This window comes from Carcharhinus amblyrhynchos, chromosome 9 (assembly GCF_965287045.1).
Source record: "Carcharhinus amblyrhynchos chromosome 9, sCarAmb.v2.hapA, whole genome shotgun sequence".
NCBI classification, from domain to species: domain Eukaryota; kingdom Metazoa; phylum Chordata; class Chondrichthyes; order Carcharhiniformes; family Carcharhinidae; genus Carcharhinus; species Carcharhinus amblyrhynchos.
The window spans coordinates 84432405-84448575 of NC_137332.1; the positions used below are offsets into that span (position 1 = coordinate 84432405).

General features: G+C 45.4%; 1 gene segment (V, D, J or C); it reads right to left on the minus strand.

Moving 5' to 3' along the window:
* Window positions 1-3477: 3477 nt before the first annotated feature.
* LOC145348445 (Ig kappa chain V region Mem5-like) lies at window positions 3478-15947 on the minus strand. The segment is given in 4 exon segments: window positions 3478-3806; window positions 14617-14662; window positions 15411-15712; window positions 15899-15947. Coding segments are annotated over 4 exon segments (726 nt in total).
* Window positions 15948-16171: the final 224 nt, after the last annotated feature.

Consider the following 16171-nt stretch of genomic DNA (forward strand, 5'->3'; position numbering starts at 1 on the left):
TGGAATGCAGTGCCAAGTAAGATGGTTGAGGCAGTTATGTTAGCAATATTTAAGACTTTCCAAGATAGAAACATGAACAGGCAGAGTATAGAGGGATACAGGGTCTAGATAGAACAATGTGATTGGCATAGGCTTGGTGGGCTGAAGGGCCTGTGCCTCTGCTGCATCGTTCCTGATTCAGTTCGATAAAGCACTTGAAGTGGAAGGGATCAAAGGATCAAAGGATACACGAGGAATGCTGTTGAGTTGGATGATCAGCCATGATCATAATGAATGGTGGAAGAGGATCAAAGGGCCAAATGGCCTCCTCCTCCTCCTAGCTTCCATGTTTCTATGTGAAATTAGTGATGCTTCACATGCCAATCTTCTGGGTAGGTTTTTGAGCAGCACAGGATTCATCATATTCTTGGTGGGAAAGAATACGAAATGTTACCCTTTAATTTGAGAATCCAAGAAGAGTTGTGAAAAGCACTCATTGTTCTCCATGGGATAATGTCCAAGATAATGCAGCGGAAAAGGGCTAAGAATAGACTTCGCTCACATAATAGATAGAGGATTGGTTGTCAAATAGGAGGCAGAGAGTGGAGGTCAATGGGTGCTATTCGGATTGGCGGTTGGTGACTAGTGGAGTGCCCCAGGGGTCGGTGCTGGGGTCCCAGCTATTTACCATTTATATAGATGATCTGGAGGAGGGAACCGAGTGTATGGTGTCGAAATTTGCTGATGACACCAAGATTGGTGGAACGGCAAATTATGTGGAAGGTGTGGAAAGTCTGCAGAAGGATCTAGATAGGCTGGGCGAATGGGCCAGGAAATGGCAAATGGAATTTAATGTTGGCAAGTGCGAGGTAGTCCACTTTGGTAGGAATAATGGTAGGAAGGACTATTACTTACATGGCGAAAAACTGCAGCAGGCGACGGTGCAAAGGGACCTCGGGGTCCTTGTGCATGGGTCGCAAAAACCCAGCCTGCAGGTGCAGCAGGTGGTCAGGAAGGCGAATGGGATGTTGGCATTCATAGCGAGGGGGATTGAATATAAAAGTAGGGAGGTCTTGCTGCGGCTGTATAGGGCATTGGTGAGGCCGCAGCTGGAGTACTGTGTGCAGTTTTGGGCGCCGTACTTACGCAAGGATATTTTGGCCTTGGAGGGAGTGCAGAGGAGGTTTACTAGGCTGATACCGGAGTTGAGGGGGTTGAGCTATGAGGAGAAGCTGAATAAACTAGGCTTGTACTCGTTAGAGTTTAGAAGAATGAGGGGAGATCTCATTGAGACGTATAAGATGATGAATGGGATGGATAGGATAGAGGTGGAGAGACTCTTCCCGCTCAGAAAGGACAGTAGGACTAGGGGACACAGCCTCAAGATAAAGGTGGGGCGGTTTAGAACGGAGTTGAGGAGGAACTTCTTCACTCAAAGGGTGGTGAATTTCTGGAATTCTCTGCCCATTGAGGTGGTGGAGGCTGCCTCGCTAAATATTTTTAAGACGCGGGTTGATGGGTTTTTGATAAGTGAGGGGATTAAGGGTTATGGGGAGAGGGCGGGAATGTGGAACTGAGACACGACAGATCAGCCATGATCTTATTGAATGGCGGGGCAGGCTCAAAGGGCCAGATGGCCTACTCCTGCTCCTATTTCTTATGTTCTTATAAATACAGTGTTCAAGAGAAGGGAGATCTCCAAGATACAAAGACTTAACACGAGTCACTAATTATCAACTGCTTTACAGATAAACATGCTTGTTCCAAGAAATTATTAATTATGTTGGGACGTTATAAAGAAAAAGTGCATGTTTTGCTTTGTCATTGTGTCTACAAATGGCAGGGTTTATGATGGTTTTGTTTCATTTAAATCTGTTGTCTTTGAAGAAAGTGGGATGAAAATATTACAGTTCCATAACAGTTTGAGGACCACAGCATATTACCTTGTCCAATACCAGTATCCTGGAATGGAAAGAGTTCAAATTCCTCCCAGTGTCATAATGGGATTTGAACCCAAATCCCATTTGGGTTCCCCAGGCCTGTAACATTGTTATTGTGCTACCATCCCTCCCTGTTTCCAAACTGGCATTTTCACCAACTCAGCCTTTGTCAATGTGCTCGCCATTGCATCCTTTGATATTTATATTCTTCATCCAATTAGATTGTTCAAGACAGGTGATGATCATTGGTCCAATGATCAATGGACACAGTTTGGAAGAGTTGGGTGTGGAGAAACAAACAGGTTGTCTCTCTGCTGGGCTGGTCTGAGAATAAACTGGCTTCATGTAAAATCAAGTTGCCGATAGTTGGGATTTGGAAAGTGCAGTTGTAAGTGTATTGTGGAATAGGTTTTTGCAGGGATGGATACAGAAGGGGGTGGGTTTGGGGGTGTGGAAGGGGGATATGGCTGGGGAGTGATACAAGGAAATGATCAGAGATGTTCTGATCTCTGATTGAAATTATGGCAGCAGTGAGACCATGTGAGATGGTAAGGTCAAGGGAAGGTGGTGAATATGCGGTGGAGGATTTTGACTGTAATGATTTAATCACAGCAACTTCATTTCACCCCAGAGTCAGTTTCCTTTGACCTCAGACCATTTCCACATTCTCAGATATAACTCAACAGGAGATGGGTTTTGGATGTCTGCTGAGATGTGACAATCAGACTCCATTGTCTCCATAACAACAGATTAAAGATCAGAATTGTGATTGTGATGATTTAATCCCAGCAACTTTCAGTTTTTTTTCTGTTTTCAATCTTGTCACTCAAGAGATTCCAGATCAAACTGACCATTTTCAAATGATTGATCATTGGATCGGAATCCAATCTTCTGCTGATGTGTCATTGATTGACAGTCCAAACAGCCAATCAGGACAATCACTTGGTGAAATGCAGCCAATCAGCTGATGGGGAGGTGGGACATTTCCAAAGCACTCACCAGACATATACTGAATATTCTTCATGTTTATTACCTTTTACACATTGACATTGACAGAAAAAAGACTTGAATAAACAGCCCAGCCAGAGGAAGCTGGAGAAATTCACAGGGAGAATGGAGGTTTATTAAAACACTTGTGGAGATTTTCTCAATAACATGAGAATCCTGTCCCTTTAAATAGTGACTAAAGCTTCAATTGTAACTGCAGGGTGAGCAGGAAGGAGGTCTGGTTTACTGAAGCAGATACTTCAGAGGGTCACATTATTTCTGTACAGCTGACAGTCTTCAGCATCTTCGAGAGGTTTTACTTGTTATCACAAATCCACACTGTCCCCATCAAACACTCCCAGGAAAGGAACAGCACAGGGTTAGGTACAGAGTAAAGCTCCCTTAGCACCATCTCAATATCGTGCCTCAACCCCTGACCCTCAGAAGTGTCTCAGACTCAGTCCCGAGAAGGAACAGAGCTGTAATTCAATGCTGACAGTGACCTTTGTCCTCCCAGCTCACCCCTGTTCTATTCCAAGTTGTGTCTCCTCTGTGGACTGTCTCTAACACTCTAGGCACATTCTGAACTCCTGACACTCTTGCTGAGAGGAGAGGAGAGGCTCACGTGGGTGAGGGCACAGGAGAAGCGAGCGTTGGACTCCCAGTCAGAGCCAGAGAGGGTCAGCAGGCTGCTGACGCTGTAGGTGTTGTCCGAAGCTCGCAGGTAGTTGCTGGTCTGAACCCCGTTGGAAATGGCTGCACCATCCTTCTTCCACTTCACCTCCACCTCATCAGGATAGAAGTGATCGGCAAGGCACACCAGGGTGGCAGTGCCCTTGGTCTTGACCTCCTCTGGGGAGGGGGGCAGCAGGGTCAGTGTGGGTTGTGAATTCTCACGGGCTGGAAGAGAAGAGAAGGAATTTTAATCACTGTCATTTTCAGGCTTTCAACATCCCGAATATTAACTGGGATCAAATCAATGTTAATGTTTCAACGTTGCACAATTCTGAAAATCTATTCCAGGGAACTTTTTTAACCAGTACGGAACAATCCCAAGAAGAGAAGGGGCAGTTTTGGGTAGTTTGAGGGAACAAATCTGGGTCGCTGGAAGTTGTAACGGTGGGGGAACATTTGGGTAACACTGATCATCATAAAGTTAACGATTTAGAGTCGTTATGGAAAAGAGGAAAGATCGATCAAGGGTAAAAGTTTTAAATTGGGGAAAGGCCAATTTCATTAAACTGGAATTTGCCAAAATGAACCAGAAACGGCGACTTGAAGGTAATCAGTTTCAGAGCAGTGGGAGGATATTTGAGCTGGAGATAGAAATATATTCACACAAAGCAATAGCATGGGATATTGCAAAGAGGATAACTAAGAAATGAATAGGGCTGGTTAGAAAGCAAAAAGGTAACTTGTGTGTGGAGGGGAAAGGCACAGAGATGGTTCTGAATGAACAATTTATATTAGATATTACAAATAAGAGGGACAAATCTGACATTGTATTTCAGAAGGAGAGAGATTGTGAAATAATTGATGGGTAATGTTAGTGAGAGAGGAGGTATTAATATACTTATCATTTTTGAAAGTGGAGAAATGCCCAGGCCCGGGTGAAATGTATCCCAGGATGCGAAGGGAAGCAAGGGAAGAAATAGCAGAGACTCTGACCATAATTTTCCAATCCCCTCTCTGACCACAGTTGTAGGGTGGGAGGACCAGAGAACGGGTAATGCTGTACCGCTGTTGAAAATTAGAAGCTGATGGGATCCGAGGGAAAGTGACAAAGTGGGTTTCAAAGTAGTTCAGTGTCTGGGGGTAAAGGTTTGACTTGAAGCTGGTTGAATCATTTTACAATGTTACTGAAATATTTGTAAAACATTACTACAAATTCAGCACTGAAATGGTTAAAATGGAGAAATTCCCAGGGCCGGATGAAATGTATCCCAGGATACCAAGTGAAGCAAGGGAAGAAATAGCAGAGACTCTGACCATTATTTTCCAATCCTCTGTGGCTACAGGTGTGGTGTGGGTGGACTGGAGGATGGATAATGCTGTTTAAAATTAAAAGCTGATGGAATCCAAGGGAAAGTGGCACATTCGATTTCAAATTAGTTCAGTGTGTGACTTTAAAGGTTTGATTTTAAGCTGGTTAAATCATTTTACAATGTAACTGAAACATTTGTAAAGAAGGTTACTACAAATTCAGCACTGAAATGGTTAATGGTGAGAGTATTTAAAGACACAGTGTCCCTTTAACAGAATGTTAACCAATCAGGAAGCTGGAACTATTGCTCAGTCTGTCTGGGGGAAACAGGTTGAGCATCAACAAACCTCAGATCACACACAGATCAGGAGAACTTTATCCCAGAACATTGGAGCAGACTTGGATCAACACACTTCACACAGGATTCCCATTGGCCGGTGTAGAAGCTCCTAGATTTCATTTCAAACCTTACTGCCCAGCACTGGGCTGAGGTCAAGGGTGAGGCTAGAATTAGTCTCAGTGTCCAGGGGTCAGACAGGGTCACTGTTCCGAATGACCCCATGAACTCTGAAGGGTGCGAGTGTGCGGACAATGGGCGAGGATCACGAATCCCCAAGCTCAAAGACAGAATTACATTTCTATAGCACCTGTCAGCACCGTCTCAGGAGTGGGATTTGAAGCATCAGTGTGTTTCTGTGGATTCTCTGCTGCTTTCAGTTCAATGAAGAGTGCAGGAGGACATGGCAGGAGCAACAACAGACAGACTGAAAAATGAGGTGTTAACCTGGCGAAGCTACAACACAGAGACTGTGTGCCAAACAGCAGAAGCAGCAAGTGATAGACAGAGTTAAACCATCCCACAACCAATGGATCAGATCTAAGCTCTGCAGTCCCGTCACATCCAGCCGTGAATGGTGGTGGACAATTAAACAACTCACTGGAGGAGGAGGCACCACAAATATCCCCATCCTCAATGATGGAGGAGCCCAGCACAAAAGTCCAAAAGATAAGGCTGACAAATTTGCAACAACTTTTAGCCACAAGTGCCGAGTGGATGATCCATCTCAACCTCCTCCGGATGTCCTGCAGACTCGTGCTCCAGAACATTCCATGCCCTTGGCCAAGCTGTTCCAGTGCAGGTACAACATTGGCATCAACCTGGCAATGTGGGAAATTCCCTGGTTATGATTTGTCCACATAAGAGAAATCCAATCTGCACAATACCCGTCCCTTCAGTCTAATCTTGATTGTTAGCAATGTGATCTGAACATATCTACAGCGATATCAAACAGCACTTACTCTGCAATAACCTGCCCATTGACCCTGACTCTGGGTTCCAGCAGGGTCACTCAGTTCCTGAGTGACTCTGTTTGCCTTGGTCCATGTTTGCCTTGGTTCAAACATGGACAAAAGAGCTGAACTCCAGAGGTGAGGTGAGAGTGACTGCCCTTAACGTCTCGGCAGTATTTGACCAAGTGTGGTATCAAGGAGGCCAAGCAAAACTGGAATCGATGGGAATTAGGGAGGAAACTCTCCGCTGCTTGGAGTTATACCTGGCACAAAGGAAGACGTTTGTTGTTTGGGGTTTGACTCTACAATCTGTATTAATGAGCTGGATGAGGGGAATGAGAGGATTGTCACTAAATTTGCTGATGATAAATTTATGAGTACAAATGCAAGTTGTGAGGAGGATACAGAGTCTGAAAAGGAATAGAGAAAGGTTCAGTGAATGGGAAAACATTGACAGATGGAGAATAATGCAGGAAAATGTGAGGTTGTCCACTTTGGCAGGAAGATAGAGCAGAATACTAGTAAACTGGAGAAATTCTATCAAGTGATCTGGGTGTCTTTGCATCCAGGAACAGCAAAAAATTAGGCAAATGGAATGTTGTTCTTCATCCCACTGAGGATGAGTTAAGAAGTAGGGATGTCTTACTACAGCTGTACAGCATGTTGGAAAGATCACACCTGGAATATTGTCAACACTTTTGGTCTCCTTACCCAAGTAAGTATATAGTACCATTGGAAAGAGCTTAGAGAAGGTTCACGAGGCTGATTTCACCGAGTAAGGGATTGTCTTATGAGGAAAGCTTGAGCAGGTAGGGCTGATACTCATGATAGTAGAACTGGTGGGGATGAGAATGATAGCTCATTAGGCACTGGGATCGGGAGCGAGTTGGGTGACAGGGTAGGTTTGGTTGAAAGGAAAATTATCAGGGGAAATGAGGATCCGAGTGGGCCTGGAGGGTTGGATTGCGTCTGTTTTAATGCGAGGAGTGTAATGGGTAAAACGGATGAGCTTAGGGCCTTGATGTTCGTGAGGAATTTAGATGCGGTGGCAGTGACGCAGATGTGGTTAAAGGAAGGGCAGGACTGGCAGCTGAATGTTCCTGGGTATAAGTGTTTTAGGTGTGACAGAGGAGGGTTCAAGAGAGGTGGTGGGGTGGTGTTGTTAGTAAAGGAGCACATCACAGCAGTGCAGAGGGAGGATAATATGGAGGAGTTAGGGGTCGAGTCGCTGTGGGTGGAGTTGAGGAATAGGAAGGGAGCGATTACTATGCTAGGGGTGTACTATAGGCCACCCAACAGCCCAAAGGCAGTGGAGGAAGGTCTTTGTAAAGACATTTTAGATAGGCGCAGAAAGAATAGGGTGGTTGTAGTGGGTGACTTTAATCTTCCTGGAGTGGATTGGAAGGTGCTTAGAGCTGGGGATACGGATGGGGAGGAGTTTGTAAAATGTGTGCTGGAAGGGTCCTTGGAGCCCGACTAGGGAGGGGGCTATACTGGATTTAGTTTTGGGTAATGAGCCGGGGCAGGTGGTTGAGGTTGCAGTCGGCGAACTTGTGGCTATCAGTGACCACAAGTCTGTCTACTCTAGGATAAAAATGGAAAAGGATGAGTGCTGTCCGAAGGGGAGGGTGCTGAACTGGGGGAAGGCGAGCTATAGCCAGATTAGGAAGGAGCTGAAGGACACCGATTGGGAGGGGTTGTTAGCGGGTGAGTCCACGGTTGGCAAGTGGGAGGCTTTCAAGGGCAAACTGATAATGTTGCAGGAAAGACATGTGCCGGTAAAGAGGAAGGATGGGAAAGGCAGGATTAGAGAGCCCTGGATTACAGGGGATATTAAGGACTTGGTCAGGAAGAAGAGAGTGGCATATGTTAGGTCTAAACATAAGAACATAACATAAGAACATAAGAAATAGGAGCAGGAGTAGGCCATCTAGCCCTTCGAGCCTGCCCCGCCATTCAATTAGATCATGGCTGATCTGTCGTGTCTCAGTTCCACATTCCCGCCCTCTCCCCATAACCCTTAATCCCCTCTCTTATCAACCCATCAACCCACGTCTTAAAAATATTTAGCGAGGCAGCCTCCACCACTTCAACAGGCAGAGAATTCCAGAGATTCACCACCTTTTGAGTGAAGAAGTTCCTCCTCAACTCCGTCAACTGGGAACAGAGAGAGCGCTGGAGGAATATAGAGAGAGCAGGAGGGAGCTAAAAAGGGGAGTTAGAAGGGTGAAAAGGGGGTATGAAATGGCTTTGGCTGATAGGATTAAGGAAAATCCAAAGGCATTTTACTCCTTTATTAGGAACAAGAGGGTGGTTAGAGGGAAAATAGGTCCTCTTAGGGACAAAGGAGGGGAGCTATGTATCGAGTCTGAGGGAATGGGGGAGATCCTGAATGAATACTTTGTGTCGGTATTCACGAAGGAGAGGGGTTTGGTGTCTTGTAATGTCTTGGAGGGAGCTGTAGATCAGTTGAAGGAGATATCCATTACGAGGGAGGAAGTGTTAGGGTTTTTAGGTAGCATAAAAACGGATAAAGCTCCGGGGCCTGATGGCATTTATCCCAGGCTGCTTAGGGAGGTGAAAGGTGAAATTGCTGGGCCTCTGACGCAAATCTTTGTCTCTTCTTTGGACATAGGTGAGGTCCCAGAGGACTGGAGGGTAGCTAATGTGGTACCGCTGTTTAAAAAGGGCAGTAGGGATAACCCTGGTAATTATAGACCAGTGAGCTTGACATCGGTGGTAGGAAAATTATTGGAAAAAATTCTTAGGGATAGGATGTATAAGCATTTGGAACGTTGCAATCTGATTAGGGATACGCAACATGGCTTTGTTCAGGGGAGGTCTTGCCTTACGAATCTGGTAGAATTTTTTGAGGAGGTGACAAAAACGGTTGACGATGGGCGAGCCGTTGATGTGATCTATATGGATTTCAGTAAGGCGTTTGACAAAGTCCCTCACGGTAGGCTGGTAGAAAAGGTTAAAGCACATGGGATACAGGGACAGGTATCTAGATGGATTGCAAACTGGCTAGGCAACAGGAGACAGAGAGTAGTAGTGGAAGGGTCACCTTACTACCGGAAGGACGTGGAGACCCTGGAGAGAGTGCAGAGGAGGTTTACCAGGATGCTGCCTGGTATGGAAGGACTGGGGTATCAGGAAAGATTGGGTAAACTGGGGCTTTTCTCCTTAGAAAGACGAAGATTAAGGGGGGTTCTGATAGAGGTGTATAAAATAATGAAGGGTATAGATAGAGTCAACAGGCTTTTTCCTAGATTGGAGAAAAATATCACGAGAGGTCACGAGCTAAGGGTGAGGGGGGAGAAGTATAATTTGGATACTAGAGGGAGGTTTTTCACACAGAGGGTCGTGGGGGTATGGAATGCGCTACCAAGTAAGGTGGTGGAGGCAGGCACGCTGGACTTGTTTAAGGTTTACTTAGATAGGCACATGAGTGACACAGGGATGGAGGGTTATAGGCAACGCTTTTAAAAAGGGTCAGAGCCTCGGGACGATACTGGAAATGTAATACTACATGTTAATGTTTTGTCTCTTTTAATCCGCAGGTGTGTCGGTCCACCTTGTTGTCTAATGAGGGGCATGCACACGGTGGGTCGTGTGTGGGCTGCTCTTGGATGTTTCGAGAGTGGCCTAGAACTTCACGTTGTGGTGTGCGCTTAAACCTGGACCAGCAGACGGGCACCACAACAGCTCAGTGACTAGCACTGCTAGCTGTGCAGATACATGGATTTGGGCCAGTGTCTGTGGGAGTTTGCGCATTCTCCCTGTGGTTGCGTGGGTTTCCTCCGGGTGCTCCGGTTTCCTCCCACACCCCAAAGATGTGCTCTTGGGCTGATTGGTGTACCAAATTGACCCTACACTATTCTCCCCTGAATCTGGTTACAATAGTGATACCATTAGCATACACACAGGGCAAGGTAGGTGTAGGAGAATGCTTTGTTAAGATGGCAGCACGGGTTTGTTGGACCGAAGGGCCTGTTTCCCATGCTGGGTTGTTCTTTGTTCTTGTTATTCCACCACCTCAGCACCATCTTCACCAGGGCAATTAGGGATGGGTAATAAATGCTGGTCTGCATAGAATCACAGAAAATAGGAGATGGAGGAGGCCACTCTACTATTCTTCATGATCATGGCTGATTATCCAATCAACAGCCAGATCCTGCTTTACCTCCAAATCCTTTGATCCCATTCACCCCAAGAGCTAAATCTCCTTCTTGAAAACGTACAATATTTTGGCCTCAACTGCTTTCTGTGATAGTGAATTCCACAGGTTTACCCCTCACTGGGTGAAGAAATTTCTCCTCACCTCAGTCCTAAAAGGTTTACTCCGTATCCTCAGATTGTCACCTCTGGAACCCACCACGGACAGTCCCACCATTGGGAACATCCTTCCTGCATCTGCCATTTCCAGTCCTGTTACAATTTTATAGGTTTCGAAGTGATTCCCTTCATTCATCTGAACTGCAGCGAATATGACCTTAATCAAAACAATCTCTCTTCCTACATCAGTCCATTATCCCAGGAATCAGTCTGGTAAACCTTTGCTGTGCTCCCTCTGTTGCAAGAACATCCTTCCTCAGAGAAGGAGACCAAAACTGCGAACAATATTCCCAGTGTGGCCTCACCAAGGTTCTGTATAACTGCAGCAATGATGTGGAGATGGCGGCATTGGACACCCCAGTCCAACACCGGCATCTCCATATCATGGCTACCGTCGACACTGTGGCTCCGAGTGGAGAGAATCTCCAAGGAGATTGCGCATATCGACATCTTACTGTAACTGCAATAAGACAGATACAAGGAACCATTTCCCTTAATTATAGAGACAGCACATTTTGAGGGAGGGAAATATTTTCACCCAGAGGGTGTTGGGAATCTGGAACTCACTGCCTGAAAGGGTGGTGGAGGTGGGAACCTTCGCAACATTTAAGATACATTTAGATGAGCACTTGAAATTCCAAAGCATACAAGGCAACGGATCAAGCGCTGGAAAATGGTTAGTGTACATTTAAACTGGGCCATCTGACGGGCAACATGACAGCTCAGTGACTATCACTGTTTGCTGTGCAGACACATGGATTTGGGCCGGTGTCTGTGGGAGTTTGCACATTCTCCACATGAATGCGTGGGATTTCTCCGGGTGCTCCGGTTTCCTCCCACATCCCAAAAACGTGCTCTTAGGCTGATTGGTGTAACAAATTGTCCCTAAATTAGTCTTCCCTCAATCTTCTCCAATAGGTGTAGACAAAGGTCATGGGTAGAGGAGGGCACTCATAATGTTAAAATGGCGGCGTGGGCTCGTTGGGCCGAAGGGCCTGTTTCCCGTGCTGTGTTGTTCTTGGTTCTTTGTTCTAGAATAGATAGGTGCATGGTGGCCAGCACAGACACGGAATCACAGAATCCCGAAAGTGCATGCTGAGTCCATTCCGTCCATCGAGTCTGCATTGACTCTTACCCATAACCCCATGTATTTAGCTCACTAATCCCCCTAACCTTTCAGAATTGTATAGGTTTCTTTGAGTTTCCCCCCTCATTCTTCTAAACTCCAGCGAATATAAACTTTGAATAATTCAATCTCTCCTCGTATATCAGTCCCACTATCGCAGAATTCAGTCTGATAAACCTGTTCTGCACTCCATGTAAAGCAAGAACATCACTCCTCAGATAAGGAGAACGAAACTGTGCACAATATTCCCAGTGTGACCTCACCAAGGCTCTGTATAACTGCAACAATACAGAATTGTGAAGATGTGGAAACATGGACACTGAAACATAGATGATAGGAACAGGAGGAGGCCATTTGGCCCTTTGAGCCGGCTCCACCTTTCATTACGATCATGGCTGATCATCCAACTCAATAACCTAATTCTGCTTTTTCCCCATAACTTTTGATCCCATTCACCCCAAGTGCCATATCCAGTCACCTCCTGAATACATTCAATGTTTTGGCATCAACTACTTCCTATGGTAATGAATTCCACAGGCTCATCACTTTTTGGGTGAAGAAATGTCTCCTCACCTCCCTCCTAAATGGTCTACCCTGAATCCTCAGGCTGCGACTGGTTCTGGACTCTCTAACCATCGGGAACATTCTCCCCGTATCTATCCTGTCTAGACCTGTTAGAATTTTATAAGCCTCTATGAGATACCCCCTCATTTGCCTGGACTCCAGCGAAAATAATCCTAACCTCATCAATCTCTCCTCACACATCAGTCCAACCATCCCCAGAATTAGCCTGCCCTTCCTCGAGAGCAAGAACATCCTTCCTCAGAAATGGAGACCAAAACTGCGCACAATACTCGAGGTGTGGCTCACCAAGGCCCTGTATGTTTGCAACAACACATTTCTGCTCCTGTACTCGAAACCTCTCGCAATGAAGGCCAACGTGCCATTTGCCTTCTTTACTGTCTACTGTACCTGCATCCTTACCGACAGTGATTGGTGCACAAAGACACCCAGGTCCCGCTGCACACTCCCCTCTATCAATTTACAGTCATAGAGACATAAAGTAGATACAAAGAAATTTTTCCCCTTTTAGCAGAAGATTCAATAACTGGGGGGCAACGGATTTAATTGTAGAAGCAGAAGATTTTGAGGGATTGGAGGAACACCTTTTCACCCAGAGGATGGGTGGGAATCTGGAACTCATTGCCTGAAAGGGTGGTAGAGGCAGGAGTTCATTTAAGTAGCATTTAGATAAGCACTTGAAATTCCAAAGCATACAAGGCTACGGACCAAGTGCTGGAAAATGGGAAGAGAATAGGTCAGTGCTTGATAACCAGCAGAGAACAGATGGGCTGAAGGGCCTCTTTGTGTTCTGTAAAGCTCTATGACACGATGACTGAGCCAAGATGGCCGAGAATGTAAAGTGACCACCTTCTGGAAAATTCCAATGTGGATTATATTTGACTGACCAGACCCGAGAGAAGATGGAATATCACACCTGAAAGGTGTCAGGGACTTCTTCAAACAGGAAACAGAAATGCAGATGGAAAAAATGCCTAAAACTGAACTTTAATCTCCTGTGGTTACGGAGACAATGGAGACTGATTGTCACATCTCAGCAGAATCCAAAACCCATCTCCTGTTGAGTTATATCCCAGAATGTGGAAATGGTCTGAGTTCAAAGTAAACTGATTCTGGGTGAAAGACATGTTTGTTTGTTACCTTTCAGGAAACAACAGGGAAATGGGTTAAAAATCCAACTGTATCCCTGAGCTGTGTGTACTGGTGCTGGGGTGACAGAATGTGACTGAGACAGAAACAAGGAGACACAGCCCAGTCACCCCAGCAAAAGACAAACAGACAAAGGATTTCTCTGTGTCACTGGGGGAAAGTTCAGCAGATGTCACCATCTAAAGGACAGTGATCCAACAACCCTGCAGAACCCAGAGTCTCCAAACGAACTGCTAAAATACCAAAGACAGCTCGACCGGAATCACTTAACTTAATGGCTGCAACATCCCACCCTCCACACTCACTGACAAGACAAAGACAGATTTATATTTTTAAACTTCTATCTGGACTTTTAACTTTTCATTTCGAGTCAGTGCATGACTGTGTGCGTTTCACATGTTTATTATTTTCTCAGCTATTTAGTAACTAATGAACTTATTCAAGAAAACCTGGTTAAAATAACTCTTAAAAAATTAAAAGAGGCGGCACGTAGATATAGTGATTAGCAATGCTGCCATTAATCCTCACCCAGGAGGAAAACAAAATTGGAATCCCATTCAGGAAGTTAACAAATGAGGGACCCTGTCTGAGGACTGGTCACAACATGTACACAGCAAGATCCCACACACAGCGATGAAACAATCAGCATTTTCAGTGATGTTGGATCCGGTATAAATGTCGGATTGAACTCATCCCAAAGAGAAAGTAACAGAGAGTCTCCCCAAAAGCCTGGAACACTGAAGCCACTGGATTGTGAGCCCTGCTGTGGCTGTTTGTCATCAGAACTTCAGCAAGAGATAAGCAGGGAGTGGAGAGAGCAGAGTGAAAGCTGGGGCAGGTGGCACCTCGGTGTCTGACTGTGCTGCTGCTGTGATCAGTTATATCAGAGAGTGAGACAGAGAGTTCAACTTCACATCAAACTCTGCCTGTGTGTGTCACACTGAGACTGACAGGAGTCTAGAGAGTGATTTCACTCCATGCTGCAGGAATGTGAACACAGTCTGCAAACGTCCAGATCTCCTCCACACGGTGGGTAAAAGCTGCTTACTTATATCTTGCTGCTTAAAGGGGGGAATGGAAGGAAAGAAATACAGCTGGACTCCCTGTTCTACACAGTGTTCTTCAATCAACCATTTCATTGACTGCAGCTTCCTCACTAACACCTTCAACTCTTCAGTATTTGTGTTTGAGAAAGTTTCAGCATTGAAAGGGTTAATAACGGAGGATTGGGCTTTACTTACTCAGTCTGAGTTTGGTTCCTTTGGCGAACGTAAAGCACACTGACAGCTTCCAGTGGAGGAGCTGTACAAAAACCTCTGTCTCTGACTCACTCACTCACTCATCTTTTTCTTTCACTTTTTCTCTCTCACTCTTTCTCTCTCTCTGTTTCTCTCAATATCTCTGTGTTTTGTTGGGAGAGTTGAGAATTCTAATTTGAGATGATAAATCTTTCAGCTGCTCTTCATATGTGGACATGGAGAGTAAGAGGGAAACTCGAGGCCTTCAGCGAGTCGTAGACACCACAGGGACTGGAGTGTGTAGTGGACAGTGCAAATAATTTGTTCAGTTTCCTTTCTTGTGTTCATTAAATATTATATAAAACTGTGGGATGTGTCAGTACAGGAGGTGGGACTGTGTGTCCATTATTATATATTATATAAAACTGTGGGATGTGTCAGTACAGGAGGTGGGACTGTGTGTCCATTATTATATATTATATCAAACTGTGGGATGTGTCAGTACAGGAGGTGGGACTGTGTGTCCATTATTATATATTATATAAAACTGTGGGATGTGTCAGTACAGGAGGTGGTGCTGTGTGTCCATTATTATATATTATATAAAACTGTGGGATGTGTCAGTACAGGAGGTGGTGCTGTGTGTCAATTATTATATATTATATAAAACTGTGGGATGTGTCAGTACAGGAGGTGGGACTGTGTGTCCATTATTGTATATTATATAAAACTGTGGGATGTGTCAGTACAGGAGGTGGGACTGTGTGTATTGGGGTTTTTGTAAGGCTCTGTATCACTGTGTAGGGTTTGCTGTTATGTTGCTGACAGTAATAATCAGCGACATCCTCATTCTGAACATTGCTGATTGTCAGGGTGAATGTGTTGGATTGGTAACTGCCGGTGAATCGGTCGGATACTCCTGTGAATCGATCGCTTCCAGAATAGATCAGCAGAGCCGGTTTCTGTCCTTCTTGCTGTTGGTACCAAGCAACATAGCGACTGACAGATTGACTGGCCGTACAGGTGATGATGGCGGTCTGGCCCAGGCTCACTGACAGCACCAGGGGAGACTGGGTCATGATGATTTCTCCACTGATACCTGAGGGGTAATAGAGAAACAGAGTGAAGTAAGAACTGTCACAGAAAGAGGCTGTACAATGAGATATTGTTGGAGACACTGACTGTTCCTCTCCTTTCAGCATTTTCCCTTCAATCACAAGTCAGGAGAATTGGATTGAAATGGAGAGCAGGGAAATATTCAAGGTGGAAGGAGAGAGATTTGTACCTGCGATGCAGAATGCCAGAGGCCAGAGCAGCTGGATGGCTGAAATCATGGTGTGTGCTCGTGTCCCTGTGCCTGGTTACTGATAAACTCTCCCTTCACTGGGCTCTGCTTTATAAAGCTGCAGCCTGTGAGAGTCTCACTGCCTGTTCCTCAGTTTGCAAATGGTCTGACGCAGAGAAACCACGTCAGCACCTGTCACTTCCTCTTCTTCTCTCTTCCACCCTCTCTGCCTCTCTCACTCTATCGATATTTTGCCGTCGCTCGCCGTCTCTT